The following is an 18,354-nucleotide window of genomic DNA, read 5'->3' as shown; positions in this document are numbered from 1 at the left end:
TGTATATCCAGCTGCCAGTGGAATATGCCTACATCTTAACTAATGAACCACGAAAGGCAGATTTCTACCCTGTGTCTATGTAACTACCGCGAGACCGCGTGCATGCTTTTGACCCTTCCTCTTCTCTTCCCAGGTCTTAATGCTGACCTTACAGAATGATCCCCCCACCTTAGACACGGGTGTGGAGGATAAAGAGATGCTGAAAAAATATGGGAAATCATTTAGGAAGCTAATAACCCTGTGCCTTCAGAAGGAGCCCGCCAAGAGGTTTGTACATGTCTGCCATTCTGTGAACTGCATTAGACCTACACTGTATATCTGTGGAGTCTGTCACCGGTTGATGATACAGTAACTCTGATGGCCTTGGGTGGTGATCGAGTCTCTGTAGAGCATCATCCACTTTTACAAGAGAGTCCTGAAATACAGTCATGTTTAGTGGTCTCACCCATACCCACACAATAAGATATATATTCTCACACAGACAGATTGTAGGAATGGTACATTCAGTTCCAGGCCAATGATTTTTAAGTGTTCTTATATCTCCATATATTTTGCTTCTCTTTAGGCCTACAGCAACAGAACTTTTGAAATGTAAATTTTTCCAGAAGGCCAAGGTATGCTTTTACTGCCAGAATTGTACCTGTTCTATTGGTGGGGTAAAGAATTGGTAGGTTGATGTTTTTAACGCGGGTTGTGATTTTCATTTTCAGAACAGAGAGTATCTGATTGAAAAGCTGCTATGCAGAGCACCGAACATAACCCAGAGAGCCAAAAGGGTAATGTCTAAACAAACATAATTCCCATTAAAGCAATCCCAATATTGACTAAACATTATGAACAAAGTATGCTAAGGTTTGGCAGGACACTCTCCCCCAGTCAACACACATCGAGTGTCCTCTCTCTCTCTCTCTCTCTCTCTGTTCAACACTTCATTCACTTTGTGCTCCAACTGTTATGTGGGGGTGGCTGCAAATATGGGCCACTGCTGGAACAATATCAGTCATGCAGAATGGATGTGCTGACAACTCACGCATTAGTGGTCTGTAATGTCGCTCAGACGCTCACTGCAAGTGGCAGAGACAAAGACAAATGGGATTTAACGTGAGTGGTTAGGTAACGGAGAGGTGCACTTAAACACACCATTTGCATGCTCAGTTGCCTGATGTTTGGTATGCCATCATCCTCCTATTCTCAGGAGGCAAAAAGATCAGGGTGAACGGATTGGATGGAAATTCACTGACAGGGCATGGGTGACTGGGGGGACATGGGTGACTGGGGGGACATGGGTGACTGGCCGGGACATGGGTGACTGGGTGGACATGGGTGACTGGGGGACATGGGTGACTGGCCGGGACATGGGTGACTGGGGGGGGACATGGGTGACTGGGGGGACATGGGTGACTGGGGGACATGGGTGACTGGGGGACATGGGTGACTGGCCGGGACATGGGTGACTGGCTGGGACATGGGTGACTGGCCGGGACATGGGTGACTGGCCGGGACATGGGTGACTGGCCGGGACATGGGTGACTGGCCGGGGGGGACATGGGTGACTGGGGGACATGGGTGACTGGCCGGGACATGGGTGACTGGCCGGGACATGGGTGACTGGGGGACATGGGTGACTGGGGGACATGGGTGACTGGGGGACATGGGTGACTGGCCGGGACATGGGTGAATGGCCGGGACATGTGTGACTGGCCGGGACATGTGTGACTGGCCGGGACATGGGTGACTGGGGGGACATGGGTGACTGGGGGGACATGGGTGACTGGGGGAAGGGGTGACTTGGGGGAGGGGTGACTGGGGGGAAGAGGTGACTGGGGGTGGAAGAGGTGACTGAGGGGGAAGGGGTGACTGGGGGAAGGGGTGACTGGGGGGGACATGGGTGACTGGGGGACATGGGTGACTGGGGGACATGGGTGACTGGCCGGGACATGGGTGATTGGGGGGACATGGGTGACTGGGGGGACATGGGTGACTGGGGGGACATGTGTGACTGGCCGGGACATGGGTGACTGGGGGGGACATGGGTGACTGGGGGGACATGGGTGACTGGGGGGACATGGGGGGGACATGGGTGACTGGGGGACATGGGTGACTGGGGGGACATGGGTGACTGGGGGACATGGGTGACTGGGGGACATGGGTGACTGGGGGGACATGGGTGACTGGGGGAAGGGGTGACTGGGAGGGGAAGGGGTGACTGGGGGAAGGGGTGACTGGGGGAAGGGGGACTCGGGGGACATGGGTGACTGGGGGACATGGGTGACTGGGGGACATGGGTGACTGGCCGGGACATGGGGGACATGGGTGACTGGCCGGGACATGTGTGACTGGCCGGGACATGGGTGACTGGGGGGGGACATGGGTGACTGGGGGACATGGGTGACTGGCCGGGACATGGGGGACATGGGTGACTGGCCGGGACATGGGGGACTGGCCGGGACATGTGTGACTGGCCGGGACATGTGTGAATGGGGGGACATGGGGGACTGGGGGGGGACATGGGTGACTGGGGGAAGGGGTGACTGGGGGAAGGGGTGACTGGGGGAAGGGGTGACATGGGGGGGGCATGGGTTGCCGGGGGGGACATGGGTGTCGCGCGAAACAATCATTTAGCAGCGCATAATGTCAATAGAGAGGGAAGTGACTCGTGACAGAGTTGTCAGATGGAGGGGTGGACAGTTGCTGGTCAGAACAACAGTCCCAATCATTCAGATCGTGTGGGTTGATTCAATTTGGGAACATAGTTTAATGTGAGATTATGGTTGATTGGAGCATGACAGTACAATGATTAGTATTCTATTCTGAGGCTGTAATGTAATCGTGATGCCCTTTTCAGCCAATCCTGATCCTGCGAACACATCACAGTTTTGTCTTCTGGCGTAAATGCACAGCTCGCACGTACAGTAATGGAGCTGTGTTGAGTCTGTCTCACTTGATTGCAGATGAGGAGTGCGAGTCATAGAGTAGTGTCCTCTGTGTCCTCTGTGTTGCCTCTGTGATAATAGAATGGTTTGCTTGTGTGCTGTTCTGACCTATGGAGAGTCACCCACATTATCCACTCAGCAGACACAGGCCAGCCTGCACAGACAAGAAACCTAGCAGAAACATTGTCATCCCAGGACACTGACCTGTCCACATCATGGACCAGATCAGTCTCTTTCCCTGCTTGCCCCCCCCCTCTTTCTGTCTCTCACTGAGGTTTAATAGGAACTGGAGACTGCGTCCAAGATGTCCGACCATTGTTTACAGGATAATCTACTCACGTTTGCATACGCCGATTCATGGACCGCCTATATCCGAGTTGCATCCAGTTTATACGGACCACCATCACATACGCACTCAGTGCGCACAGGGTGCAGAGCGAGCAGCGGTCACGTCATCCAAAAACATGGCAGACATTGGATGAATATAAAATGTTAATATCTTCGGCTGTGAGTGATGGAAAAATATTGGCCTCAGCGACAGTTATTTGAGTAATTCAATGGATGTTTTGTGCACAAAGGTGATGACTAAAGTGTCTTATTTTCAAATTTGACTTCTCTATGTGGCCGTGCATGGAAATTGTCTTTCTGAGCCGGGCGACATTTATGCTGCAGTACCGAAGCAAAACTGTAGGAGTAGTCAAAACTGTGTTCCAGTCTATCACCTGCCCCCTTCTGCAGACTCCCTTCCTCCCCTTCCCCCCTCCCTTAGCCTCCCTTTTCCCCTGCCCCCTCTCTTACCGTACCTCTCTGATTCAGAGGGGTTGGGTTAAATACGGAAGACACATTTCGGTTGAATGCATTCAGTTGTGCAACTGACTAGGTAGCCCCCTCTCCCTTCTCCCCTGCCCGTCCCTGAGTCTCCCTCCATTCTTTCCCTCCTGCCTCAGCCTCTCCCCCTGCCCCTCCCTCAGTATTTCTCCACTGCGCCTCCTTGAGAATCTCTTCCCCTTGCCCGTCCCTCATTCTCTCTCCTCTCCTGCCCTCTCTCTCTCCCCCTGCCCCTTCACTGAGCCTCCCTTCTCTCCTGTCTTCCCTTTTCTGCTCTAAGAATCTGCTCCCACAAGCTATAGGCTTGTTAAACATTGGAGTCGCTCCCCAGAGGAGCAAGGAAAGGTAGATTTTGCAATAGAAATGCAAGGAGTTTATTGTGTAGGGTACCTATTTTTACATCAGAAGGGAAGTTCTAAACATGGGTAGACTGTGATTTAGCAATCTATAGAGAAGTCCATATTGAACCATGGGCTGTGCAGGCGTATTAATTCAACCAGAGTTGAATACAAAATAGTAATATTTAAGACATGCATCTCCAGGCAAAGGACAGGATTTCAGCAGTTGTTCATTGGCCAGCAGAGGGCACCCTTGCTCCTTAGTTGATCTCCTAATAGGGAGACCTGCAGGAGGTACTGAGCAAAGATTATTTCTAGAGGCTGACACCGAGGGTGGTCGGCTGCAACAGTCACTGATGTGTTACGTAATTGAAAGTTGGAAAATAATACTGATATAATGCTGAGTGATTTCCCACACTAGTACACAGATAATACAGTTTAGAGTCATTGCATCTATATATGGCTCTTGTAAATTGCCTGTATGTACATCTTAATCCCATATCTTCTGTTTGTGTGTTTCTCTAAATGTGCATGCTCATAAATATTGAAATTTCTGTTCCTATAGTACTAAATGTAGTTGTACACATGTTTTGGCATAGACAGCTTGGTGGTTCCATATATGTGTGTGTGTAGAGAGACATACAGGCTACTGAACTGTCACATGCATCCACACACAGTGGACTGATGCTTTTTTGTTTCGCTCAAGGAGCCAGAGCAGAATTCCAGGAGCATGGGCTCTGTGTCAGGTTCGGAGAAAGAACTTGATGCCGTCAGAAGGGTACATGTTCTTTGACTTAGCCCTAGAATGCTGGGTGCTTCCGCTTAGATTCATCCAGAGTTAGCTTCTTATTAAGGAGTTTTTGTGTTTTGTTTTCTCTGTGTTTCGTTTTGGTGTTCTCTGTTCTTTTGTTTCCTGCTAGCTCATAGCAGCCGTTTTGTAGACCTTAAACACTCTCAGAGAGGAATCCAAGCCCAAGCTAGTGTTTGATCAATTCAACTGCACTCTCATATAGTACGAGTGTATATTTCTAAAATCCTACAAACTCATATAAGACAGATGAATAACATTTGATGTTGTGCTGACTTAGTGAGAGAACCTCAGAAGAAGGTATGCTACTAAATGTGTTTTGTCTCTCCGCCCTACAGTTTGATGGTGTGGGTTAACAGTTGTGCTGTGTTTGGCCCAGGTGAGGAGAGTTCCAGGGTCCAGCGGCCATCTGCACAAGACGGAAGACGGAGACTGGGAGTGGAGCGATGATGAGCTGGACGAGGGGAGCGAGGAGGGCAAGGCTGCTGTCAATCAAGGCAGGGTAGGTGAGACCATGACAAGAGATACGCATCCAAACTAAAGCCACAGGCTGGAGAAAAATGGAACAACTACACTCTTAGGAAAAAAGGTGCTATCTAGAACCTAAAAGGGTTCTTCAGCTGTCCCCATAGGATAATCCTTTGAAGAACCCTTTTTGTTTGCAGATAGAACCCTTTTGGTTCCAGATAGAACCCTTTTGGGTTACATGTAGTGTAGAACCCTTTTGGGTTCCGTGTAGAACCCTTTTCGGTTCCGCGTAGCACCCTCTGTATAAAGGGCTCTACATGGGGACAGCCGAAGAACCCTTTGGGAACCATTTTTTCAGAGGGTCATGTTGAAGCCATGAAACTCTCCTTTTCTTTAGCCTTTGTACAGTCCTAGATCCTGCATGGATCTCTGTGAGAGCAGTGAGCTAGCTGTCACTAGAGTCACATGTCACATGTCACTAGAGTCACAAGTCACTATAGGTAGTTGGTAAGGGTTTGAAGATGGCTGTAGGGGGCTGGGGAGGGAGAGGGGAAGACAGCCATGATCAAAGATCAAAAGGTTATTTGATATAGATGCATAACCTGTATGGCTCTTACAGGGAATAATTACACAAAGCAATTATGTGACAAATGCTGATAATGATGTTCTGTCTGCTTCAGCTTTGAATGTTCAGTTGCCTCCGCGACATTATGCTAATTATTCTGCAGGGATTGAGTTCTACACCTGGCAGTCATATTTAGATTTGTCAAGAGTGAGAAGATCATTTTGTTTGTGTTTGATATTGCCTTCCAGTCGCGAAGGGTCAGAGAGGAGAACGAAGATGAAAACAAAGACGTAAGTTAGCGCTTTTCTGTTCTATAAACACATATGCATGGTTTATCATCGTTGGTGTCTTTTTGACATCATTGAGACAGATCCTCAGGTGAAATGTGGGGGAAGATTGATTTTTATAAGTATGTAAACCTGCACATTGACAAGGTTAATAGACTTACTTTGTCCCTGTTTCTTCCTGTATAATTTGATTACTTTACAAAGGGCATCATTGGAAAATCCAATTGCCTGCCTTAACAGGGAGCAGGTTGTGTATAAATGATTAAATCTGGGGAAAAAACCTAGTACATCTCACCCGCCACAATCTCTCGGACTCATTGATTTTAAGCCCAGGGTGAACGTGTATGCATGCTTTCTCTATTTGATTGATTGTTCAAAAACAACTAAATGTTTTACATATGGATTGTTTTGTATTGACTTCTCTATTTGCTGACTGAGATGAGCGATGTCTAATCTTGTGCAAAGATTTGTTATTGCTAACGATGCTCCTCTATAGCACAGAAAAAAGGACTAGTGTATGTTATATATTTACTGTATGCCTTTCGTTTTGTGCCACAGGATGAGGAGAACGCCAACACTATTCCCATTGAAGGGCTATCCATTCAGCATCCACAGGTGAGGCTTTCAGGAGCAGCAACAGAGGCAGATGTTATTTGTCATGATTCAGTGACCTTGATGCACCACTGAGTGTGTGTGTTTGTGTGTGTTTGAGTGAGTATGTGCCAGTATCCCTGAGGCTCATGGAGGGGCCCTTTCAGCAGTAATAAGTCAGAGTAAATGGCCGTCCTGCTGACACTGCCAGCTCAGGGCTTAACTGTTAAGGTTACTACAAGCTCCACTGCGTGCGCGTGGGTGGAGTGGGATTTCTGGAGTAGCAGACACCTTTGGTAACATGATATCCTCACCGATCCTCACCGGTCCCACTCCCGGGGTGATAGCAAAATATTTTATTTTTGTCTTTTCGTTTTGTGAAAACAAGGGAAGAGTCGCCTTCCATTGCTACTAGGAGCTAGCTGGCAGCCTGGCGGGTTTAGCCTGGCTAAAAACATAGCAAGCTAGTTAGCCTTTTAGCTTCCCACATCTCCATGTGAAATAATCAGATTTATAATTTAAAATAATAACCTCAAACATAACCTAAAACATTATCTCAGTTTAATATGCTGCTTTTGTGATCTTTCCCATATCAACTAAAAATAAAACATAATGTTTTGGTCATTGAGAAAAAAGCACATGGCTAGCTAGTTGGCTACAGCAAGTTCTATAGTTTCACAATAGCCTGTAAAAATTAGTTATTCATTCTTAACAAAATACCTTTTTGGGTGAATTCTTGTTGTCTTATTTGTTGTGAAAGCAAAAAAGAGTCTTGTCTTGCTGTCTTCCTTTTCTAGCAAGTTGGCTAAACACTGCAAGCTAGATAACTTTTTAGCTTCCCACATCTTCATGTAAAATAATCAGATTTATAATGAAATAATATGCCCTGGCAAATATTCTTATACTTGCCGGTGTAACCTACAATGTTGTTGTCACGTTCTGACCATCGTTTGTATGTGTTTTCCTTGTTTTAGTGTTGGTCAGGACGTGAGCTGGGTGGGCATTCTATGTTGGATGTCTTGTTTGTCTATTTCTATGTCTGGCCTGATATGGTTCTCAATCAGAGGCAGGTGTTAGTCATTGTCTCTGATTGGGAACCATATTTAGGTAGCCTGGGTTTCACTGTGTGTTTGTGGGTGATTGTTCCTGTCTCTGTGTTTGCACCAGATAGGACTGTTTCGGTTTTCACATTTTCATTATTTTGGTAGTTTATTCATGTATAGGTTTTCCTTTATTAAAATAACATGAATCATCACAACACTGCGTTTTGGTCCGCCTCACCTTCACCACAAGAGAACCGTTACAGAATTACCCACCACAACAGGACCAAGCAGCGTGGTAACGGACAGCAGCAACAGCGGCCAAAGACACAGGACTCTTGGACATGGGAGGAAATCCTCGACGGGAGAGGACCCTGGGATAAACCAGGGGAGTGTAGCCGCCCCAAGGTGCAGCAGGAGAAGAGGCAACAGGAGCAGCCCAAAGAGGAGTACTGGACATGGGAGGATGAGTTGGACGGTAAAAGACCCTGGGCACAGCCTGGAGAATATCGCCGTCCCAAAGAAGAACTGGCGGCGGCGAAAGCAGAGAGGCGCTGGTATGAGGAGGCAGCACGGCGACGCGGATGGAAGCCCGAGAGTCAGCCCCAAAACTTTCTTTGGGGGGGGACTCACAGGGAGTATGGCTACGCCAGGTAGGAGACCTGCGCAAACTCCCTGTGCTTACCGGGGGGCTAGTGAGACCGGGCAGGCACCGTGTTATGCTTTGGAGCGCACAGTGTCCCCAGTGCGGGTGCATAGCCCGGTGCGGTACATTCCAGCTCCTCGTATCGGCCGGGCTAGAGTGGGCATCGAGCCAGGTAAGGTTGGGCAGGCTCGGTGCTCAAGAGCTCCAGTGCGCCTGCACGGTCCGGTCTATCCAGTACCACCTCCACGCACCAGCCCTCCGGTGGCAGCTCCCCGCACCAGGCTTCCTGTGCGTGTTCTCGGCCCAGTATCACCAGTGCCAGCACCACGCATCAGGCCTACAGTGCGCCTCGCCTGTCCAGCGCTGCCAGAACCTTCCTCCTCTCCAGCGCTGCCGGAGTCTCCCGCCTGTTCAGCGCAGTCAGAGCCTTCCTCCTCTCCAGCGCTGCCGGAGTCTCCCGCCTATCTAGCGCTGCCAGAGCCTTCCTCCTCTCCAGCGCTGCCGGAGTCTCCCGCCTGTTCAGCGCAGTCAGAGCCTTCCTCCTCTACAGCGCTGCCGGAGTCTCCCGCCTGTTTAGCGCTGCCAGAGCCTTCCGCCTCTACAGCCCTGCCGGAGTCTCCCGCCTGTTCAGAACTGCCAGTCTGCATAGAACTGCCAGTCTGCATAGAACTGCCAGCCTGCAAGGAGCTGCCAGTCTGCAAGGAGCTGCCAGTCTGCAAGGAGCTGCCAGTCTGCAAGGAGTTGCCAGAGCTGCCAGTCTGCAAGGAGTTGCCAGAGCTGCCAGTCTGCAAGGAGTTGCCAGAGCTGCCAGTCTGCAAGGAGTTGCCAGAGCTGCCAGTCTGCAAGGAGCTGCCAGTCTGCAAGGAGCTGCCAGTCTGCAAGGAGCTGCCAGTCTGCAAGGAGCTGCCAGTCTGCAAGGAGCAGCCAGAGCCGCCGGTCTGCATGGAGCAGCCAGAGCCGCCGGTCTGCATGGAGCAGCCAGAGCCGCCGGTCTGCATGGAGCAGCCAGAGCCGCCGGTCAGCATGGAGCAGCCAGAGCCGCCGGTCAGCATGGAGCAGCCAGAGCCGCCGGTCAGCATGGAGCAGCCGGTCAGCATGGAGCAGCCAGAGCAGCCGGTCAGCATGGAGCAGCCAGAGCAGCCGGTCAGCATGGAGCAGCCAGAGCAGCCGGTCAGCATGGAGCAGCCAGAGCAGCCGGTCAGCATGGAGCTGACAGTCAGCATGGAGCAGCCGGAGCTGCCAGTCAGCCAGGATCTTCCAGATCCGCTATTCAGCCAGGATCCGCCATACAGCCTGGATCCGCCAGTCAGCCAGGATCTGCCGGAACCGCCAGTCAGCCAGGATCTGCCAGAGCCACCAGCCAGCCAGGATCTGCCAGAGCCTGCTACCTGCCCGTTGTTAGGTTTCCTAGGCCAAGGTTAGCGGCGAGGGTCGCCACTCAAGGGACGCTAAGGAGGTGGACTAAGACAATTATGGAGTGGGGTCCACGTCCAGCGCCAGAGCCGCCACCGCGGACAGATGCCCACCCAGACCCTCCCCTATAGGTTTAGGTTGTGCATTCGGAGTCCGCACCTTGGGGGGGGTTCTGACCATCGTTTGTATGTGTTTTCCTTGTTTTAGTGTTGGTCAGGACGTGAGCTGGGTGGGCATTCTATGTTGGATGTCTTGTTTGTCTATTTCTATGTCTGGCCTGATATGGTTCTCAATCAGAGGCAGGTGTTAGTCATTGTCTCTGATTGGGAACCATATTTAGGTAGCCTGGGTTTCACTGTGTGTTTGTGGGTGATTGTTCCTGTCTCTGTGTTTGCACCAGATAGGACTGTTTCGGTTTTCACATTTTCATTATTTTGGTAGTTTATTCATGTATAGGTTTTCCTTTATTAAAATAACATGAATCATCACAACGCTGCATTTTGGTCCGACTCACCTTCACCACAAGAAAGCCGTTACAGTTGTCCTAGTTTGATATGCTACTTGAATGTATTCACACAAGTTTTGGTCCACTAGCCTGGAATCAATAGTTAGTACTTCTAAACAAAATACATTTTTGGGGGGATTGATAAGGCTACATTGTTGTTTGAACAGTCACTGATATTTTATTTGCTTATCAATACAAAATAGACTACTTTGATGCATAGCCTGTAGATCAGATCAAGGAACCAAGCAAGCTTCATTGCCTACACAACACTGTCCCCATGGCTACAGAAAGTGTGATATGGCTCGAGGCCATAAGTGCTACTGTGGTTCTTACTTTGTTGAGTCAGGGCCTAGTCAAAGGATTGTGCCTCCTCAAAAACAGAACTCAACGATCTTGTCAGAATACATCAATACAATACACTGTATATATTGAATGTATTTTGTGTGATATAACTGATGTATTCTTCTGTTGCTTTTGTAGTTTAACCGGTGTATAGTCAGTTATATTTTTTTAATGCTCCAGGAGACATTGAGTACTTTCTGGCTTTATTGACTCACTCTTTACTTACAGGTTCAACCATTTGAGAAGAACACAGGGCCCTATATTCAAGGTGCTCTAAATATGGTCCTAAGGCTAAGGTAAGCAGAGTCTCAATTTGGCCTCATCCTCCTTACGTCCGCTTCACCCAAACAGAAGTCTGAGGATCACTCAACATGTACCCTGCTGCTCATAGACCTAATGATGACATAATGATGTCTTGGCTCTCTAAAGAGATGATCTGACTTAACCGAGGATCTGGTCTCTCTAATCTGGCTGAGAGGTTGGGTTGGAAGAGGGCGAGTGTTACACTCGATTGACTTTCCATTGGCCCAGCTCCACATTACTGTGTTCTCAGGGACTGAATTAGAGGGCTGTTAATGACCTGCGCTGCCACCAGACTTACCAGCACTGACCTGATCTGACTTCACCTTCATTTCAGCTAGTCCAGGCACTTTCAGCCACTGGGACGTATCTGCCAGGTTAAAGACCTATTGCTAAAAGACAATTCAAGGCTAGAGCAAGACTTGTGACCAATATGGAATAGGTTTAGGATTAGATTTAGGCTCAGACTTATCACTCTTTATATATTTTGTCCTTTTATGATACATGTATGATAACTAGTGTCGTTTAGGCTTCAGACTCCTCCAAGAAGTCAAATCCTTTCCCAAGAGGATGGCAGTTTATATTTATTACATTGAATTTAAATCCATTTTACTTCCCCCACAGCAAAATGGAAGCAGGTTTAAACACCGTCTGAAAGCAGGATATGCAAGGCAAATGTGCAAAACTATGACGCACGCACACACACAGATGTCTGCCACAGACATGGACAATGGAGTATTTCTGGACAGTTTGAAGTCTGCCTGCTGCCCCTTGAAGAGCAAAATACAGCACTGGGTGCAGTGTAGCATAGTAGGCTCTGGGTCGATGAGATAGCAGGCAGCATCTGAAGGGCCCTCCCCAGGCACACTGTGCAACACACAAAGCCATCCTCTCCACTGCATGCCAACAGCAGGCCAACTGGAGGGCTGGCTACTGGAGAAGTGTAATTATTCTAACCTTTACATGTAAATAAATGGACAGTTCTGTGAGTAGTGGGGCTGTCGTTATTTGTCAGTGGCCGTGGTTCTATTCATTGCAGCCGTTTCAGGCTGTTTTCCTTGGCAGTGTATGGGGAGCGATGTATCTTTTGCTAATAAGTGGTTTGCTGTATGTGCTATGTATTAAACCAATCCTGGTCTGCGCTGAGGGCAGTCTCGCCACAGCAAAAGGATTGCAGTGACGTGTGTCTTGGTAGATTAAGTCCAAAGTAAACTGACAAGATCCACACCTCTGTGATCTGTGCTGAAACAGTCAGTCCCTGTCATGCAGCAGCCCAAGGAGAGCAGCACATTTATCAGGACTCTCAATTTCAAGCCCTCCTTTGGCTGAAGGACTTGTTCAGATAAACTGAAATGGCTTTAGCTTAGCCCTGTCAACTCCCAATCTCCCATAGAGCAATAATGGGGCTTTGTTAGAATCGGTTTTGACACTTTATGTAGAATTATGATGTGGATATATTTGCAGAGAGATTTCTATATAACCCCATTTAGTCCATGAACTGTAAAAGCAGTTCTGGGAGCACTTGAAAGAGCATTACATTACATTTGATTCGCTGAGCTGAATTACATTGGTGACATTGCACAGCTTTTGAATATGTCGTAAACTGGTATAACGCAATACTATATATTCTCCACAGTCCTGAGTCAGTGCAGTAAAACAAGTGTTCCGTTATAACACCATCATCTACACTCACCATCTCTTTTCGCCTGACAGAAAATATGTTTGCCACTACAGTTTGTAATGCATCAGCCTAAAGACGTCTGCCGTACCCAGTCCCCAGAGGTTCAGGAGATGACATGGGCACTGGTCAGACTATGAGTGACAAACAGGTCCTTAAGCAGATACAGTAAAAGGGGGAACTACTTTTGAAGCGTGCCTTTTTGGATGCAGCCGTACTCGCAAGGACAGATGCGGAGAACGACCGACCTCTTTGTCTGAGAGGACGGGTGGAACAGATGCTAGAAATCCAGCAACCGAGGGGTTGACACGTCTTGAACGACGTGTCTTTAGTGAGAGCTTGACAACAGGATTAAGGCTAAGCTTCATAAAAGTCAGAGTTAGGAGGTCCCTGTAGAAAATGTACTGAGGGTACTGAGGGTGCATGTTTGGTGAAAGGAATCACAGAAAGGAATGTTATTTTGAATAATTCATAGGGCATCCCCAGGGAGCATAGGAAATGTTTTCGTACAATTCTTCCATTGTTTCTGTGCTGACTATCTAGTTAACATAATAGTAGGACAAGTGAGATAAGTGTAGTTTATTTCCATTCAAAGTGAATTTATGTTGTGGGAAACAGACGGGGAAATTGTTGGAGCTATCTAACCTGATTCAACCTGAAACCTATAGCATTATTTAAGCCCATATGGAATAGTGCCGGCGTTGTCTCTTTCCAGTCACAATGGAATTACAGTAATCACTCTCTTCTAGATACGTCTTTCTATTTGAATCAGTGATTGATCGGCAGTCAGATGGGACACACCACGTTCCACCGATCGTAATATTATGTTATACTCTTCCATACAATAGTAGCCAGATGTATCTCGTTGTTTTTACAAAAGACTTGCATTGACAAGTTTCTTAGGCTTCAGTTTTGTAATCATAATAATCAATGCAGATTCAAATGTAATTATAGTTTTAATCCAACAATTGCTTCACTGAGAGTAAACCATGAGCAGAGCTCTGGTGGTATAAGAGCTGCGTCGTGTGGTGGTGGTGGTGTTCTCTTGGGTAAAAATACAAAACTAATTTGAGAAACTTAATTGCATCTGAAAGAACAAACACAAGACTATATAAATTCTCCTCCCAAAACTGATAAGGATGTTAAGGCTGATTAGAAAGGGATTTATGCTAGCGTGAACCCATAAATTAAGGTTCTTTCGAGAATTGTATTCAGATGGGATGCTATGGTGAGTTGACCATGGCTAGAGTTGCAAAGGCAGGGTATGTTACTGGAAACTTTCTCATTTTACATGGAAACTATCAGAATTTTGATATCTTTCAAGGATTTCATGTAATCTATCACAAGATATCTAGTGGCCTTTATGGGTACTTCAGATTATCTAAGGTGTCTGTAATTATGTCTGGCTCTCTGTGTGGCCTTATCACATGGAAAATATATGACATAATTAAATAAGATGATTTTAAAAAATAAAGCAGAATGACAAAGCTGTAAAACATCCTAAATATAAACCATCAATTTAGTGAATACCATTGGTGCTTAATATGAGGGTTTCAGCATAATATCCTTTAAAAAATGTTTACACTTGTATTTATTTTACTAAGTCTATGTATTTGTTGTCAATATTTTGGCGGCAAACTGGTGGCAGTTGTGAAGTCAATAGTTTAGTTGGGGGACTTGGAACCGCCAGGAAACTTCAATTAAAAGACAATAAGAATGACAGGAAAAGTTTGAATGACCTGGGAGTTTACATTTTTTATTTTGTACAGAAGAAATTGAACATTTGATCTGCTCCATGAAAGAAAGACTTTGGCACATATTGACGTTTCATCCTCACTGGCAATTGATTGCTGATTCAATAGAGTATGTAATCATGGGAGGATAGAAGTCAGACAATTAACCAATAAAGCTCCAGGCAGATGTGGCATATTTATTCCGTCTGTCCATGGGCTGGTGTTATCATGCCCACGCAGCCCACCCTGTCTTGTGTAGACTCAGACAAAAAGTTTTGATTATTGTGTGTTGCCGTGTGTAAACTCATTCATTAAAACCCACGAGGAAGTCAAATTACTCTCCTTTATTTTGAAAAATAATTACTAGCACATTTAATACTATCTCCTCTCACACAGTGGACCTGTTCATGTAGGCTTTTCCAAGGCCGGAGCTCTGAAGTACTTTCCCTCTGACTCCAAACACTCCCCAGATGTGTGTATTGATTGTTTGTTGGTGTTTTAAGAAATAACCTCCCTGTCAATGCCACACAGGATTTAGAGTTCTCCTGTGTAGTCAGGGGCGGAGTGTCCATCTGACATTTCGGACAAATACCAGATAGGCTGGTCCATTTTTATCCTGGTGGGCCTGTCTAACTTTTTTTTTTTTGGGGGTTATAATTAACTGGCTAATAATGGGGCCTCAACGAATAAAATGGGCAGGTGTGGGGTCATCGAGGAAAAAAATGGGCCGGTGTGTTAGAAATGTCAACGCCGATTTCTGGTCACTGTCAGTCCCTGTGTGTAGTCTATACACAACAGACCATCTGTTTACCTGGCCTCAGCCTTGAACTGCAGTGAACGCTCTCTGTGCTAGAGAGCTTTACAGCTAACTTTCCCCAACATACCAATCATAAGTCTGGACAGGACACATTGCAAACAGCTTCAGTGTCAGAGTGCAGTTCAGAAGTATTAAATTGTTCTATAGACAAACATTCCTTGAATTACTCAGGGGACCTGGGAGTGATGACATTCTGTCATGTTTTACAGTGGAGATTCTCCCCTCCTTGAATGGCACTCTCTCTGTGTTTGCCAGTCAAGTGTTTGCCTGAGTCCCCTTTGCCTATCAGGGGAAATCTATTTTAGTAGATAGAAGACCTCTCTATATTAATTATTTCAGCTCATGCTTTACCTGGTAAACACTCCAATTGCCCCAATGCTTGTTAGTGCTCACTGACGTCTCTGGTGATTCATTTGGAAGGTGTGGTATGCTGGCATTTGAAGCTGACTGAGCAAAATCATGGTCTATTCTGTCTGTTTATTCATGGCTTATTCTGTCCCTGTGCTGATGGGTTGATAGTAACACAGTTGTTTAAGAAAATCTTAACACTCCTAGTAAGACTCTGGAAGATTGATGTTTTTAAAAGTAGCACATAAAATCCCTAAAACTTCTAAACGGTTCCTCAATCTGTGTGTGCGGCTTAGCTCCGACTGTCCTCTGCGATCTATTTACCTCCTACAATGTAATCTGACAGGGACTTTCCAGGAATCTGCTGCCGATCTCTCTAGAGGAGGACTTAGTTGGTAGTTGGAGACGCAGGGCTCAGGTCCTCTGCCACAGATGTGGCCGCAGAAACACTTTCAGCACGCTCCCACTGTCTGTGGATGAACTGGAGAGATCTTATTCATTCTACATCCATCTGCTAAACTCACGTTTCACCCCTGACTTCTCTCTAGTTGTGAATCTGCAGAATTGGACAAGTAAAGTTGACTCACAGACAGCTGATGGAAATCCACTCCTACATCTCTTCCTACTGCCTCTCTCTCTCTCTCTCTCTCTCTCTCTCTATTTCTCTCTCGCTCTATCTCGCAGAACTAAGTTAGCCCTCACAGATGTGTCGGAGCATGTTCCTTACAAAATCTCCTGTAAAATGTAGGTCAAGAGCTACCAGGCGGGCGGAGATGGATGTGATTTATGCATCTTAAGTACAGCCCAATTTAATCCCACTCCCACAACGCTGTGTACAGTAGCCTGCCCAGCCACTCCCCTCCTTTTGAAGCTACCAGTCATTGTGCTGTTGTTATACTGACTCCATGTACTGTATTAATGCCAATGTTAGAGAGAATTTAAGATGGGGTAGTACAGTTTAAAATTGACATAGGATAAACATGCAGATGGAACTTTATGCATCATTGCTGGTTTGAAGTTGCTGTATAAGAAAGCTGTATGAATTAGTAGGCTGCTTTAGTTCGTAGCCAGATGGGAGCTCTGAGCCAGGAGAGCTCACAGACAGATGTTACCTTCACACAATATGGAACTAGTAAAACTACAAGTCCCCCTTTACAATATTATCCTCAGCCAACCTCCTGCTACTGTAATACTTCTATCACCCTCTGAAAGATTAAAAGGTTCTACCTGTTTTACATTAAATCAATTATACAACGCATTTGAGCTGCTATATTCTACGTTTCAGCTGCATTTCAACACTTCATTTGACCTTAGGAAAGGATCAATCGGGCATGTGACAAATATGGAAATTCACTGGATGGCCTTCATGGAGTTTTTCTTCTTCTTCATGTGTTTAACCTTTATTTAACTAGGCAAGTCAGTTAAGAACAAATTCTTATTTACAATGACAGCCTACCAAAAGGTAAAAAAGCCTCCTGCGGGGACGGGGGCCTGGGATTAAAAATAAAAAATAAATACAATATAAATATTAAACACACATCACAACAAGAGAGACAACACAACACTACATAAAGAGAGACCTGAGACGACAACATAGCAAGGCAGCAACATATGACAACACAGCATGTGGTAGCTGCTAATGCCCATGCTTATGCCTGAGCAGAGATAAGATGATGACTTTAAGGAATAATATACACAACTAAAATATTTTATTATTTCTTAGTCATGTCCTATTTTTCCATTGATGTCTATCCAATGTGGACCATGACACAGACAATGGAATATTTTCAATGTTTTGGAAATTGAATGTTCACTATTTTAGGATTTGGAATTTCCGTGTATAAAGCTGTAAAATCATTGTGATGTCATTGCCTCATAATGCATTAAATGTTGGGAAAAAAAACATCTACATTGAAAACCGTAATCTTTAAAAAATAATTGAACTGAAAGCCTAACCAAACTCAAAAAGCATTAATCGCTCAGCACTAACGAACAATGACAATTACACTGTTTGAGTGATTTTAAACGTTGTACATTATTCTGGTCATTCCACTGCAAGGACACTTCAAATCCAAATCAAATCTCCAAATATGTCAGTCTTACACAGCCGCAAGTACAAAATTGCATTAGCACAGTTACCATATCTACTTCTTGAGATTTGTCTTTAATGGACTCTATTCCTGCTGACACACGGTATCAAGTTTCTTAACATAATCAGGTTAGCCTACTTCTAGAATCATTTCCTGAAAGTGTTATTTTCCCATTTACATTTCTGGCATTCCTGATATTCTAAGGGGTAGGACAATCCAATCACGATCTGTTCTCTGTTGTTGATTTGGTTCAGTAATTTGACCTGCTGTCTTGATCACGTCACGATCACGTCATAATAAATTCAGGTATGTTTATCCTCGTTTGGTTACGTTTGCTTACATTTAAGGAATGTTTTTCAACAGAATCGGCAGAATGAATACACCCCTGATCACACACGAACACAGTTCACTTTTATAGCAGGCACATACAAACAGCATAATAATTCTGCCCATTGTAGAATTTCTTCTTGAATCTCCGCGCTCTCTTCTTCATCTTTTTCCTTAGCTGATGTGTTGTGCACTGAAGTCCACAAGCTATCTGTGACTAGGTGAAAAAACCTTTCCAAGCCAAACCTCAATATCATAACCGCTACACACAGCCTACTTCGTTGTCACCATATTAGC

The 18,354-nt window shown here is 46.1% G+C and overlaps 1 protein-coding gene across 2 annotated transcripts in view; it reads left to right on the top strand.

Annotated features, from left to right (window-relative positions):
- The window catches only part of LOC112236273 (STE20/SPS1-related proline-alanine-rich protein kinase), a 33,678-nt gene that overhangs the window by 6,097 nt on the left and 9,227 nt on the right, over positions 1-18,354 (top strand). Inside the window, exons 8-15 of one of the 2 annotated variants that reach the window (XM_042316684.1) lie at positions 134-267; positions 566-614; positions 711-776; positions 4,806-4,877; positions 5,287-5,409; positions 6,189-6,230; positions 6,786-6,842; positions 10,993-11,060. In XM_042316684.1, coding sequence (XP_042172618.1) covers positions 134-267; positions 566-614; positions 711-776; positions 4,806-4,877; positions 5,287-5,409; positions 6,189-6,230; positions 6,786-6,842; positions 10,993-11,060 — 611 coding nt within the window. The remainder of the gene's footprint in view (positions 1-133; positions 268-565; positions 615-710; positions 777-4,805; positions 4,878-5,286; positions 5,410-6,188; positions 6,231-6,785; positions 6,843-10,992; positions 11,061-18,354) is intronic. The other variant, XM_024404859.2, reaches the window with a different exon arrangement.

This window comes from Oncorhynchus tshawytscha, linkage group LG03 (genome assembly GCF_018296145.1).
Source record: "Oncorhynchus tshawytscha isolate Ot180627B linkage group LG03, Otsh_v2.0, whole genome shotgun sequence".
NCBI classification, from domain to species: Eukaryota; Metazoa; Chordata; class Actinopteri; order Salmoniformes; family Salmonidae; genus Oncorhynchus; species Oncorhynchus tshawytscha.
The sequence above is the reverse complement of the archived record's forward strand: the minus strand, read 5'-3'. Positions and strand labels throughout refer to the sequence as shown.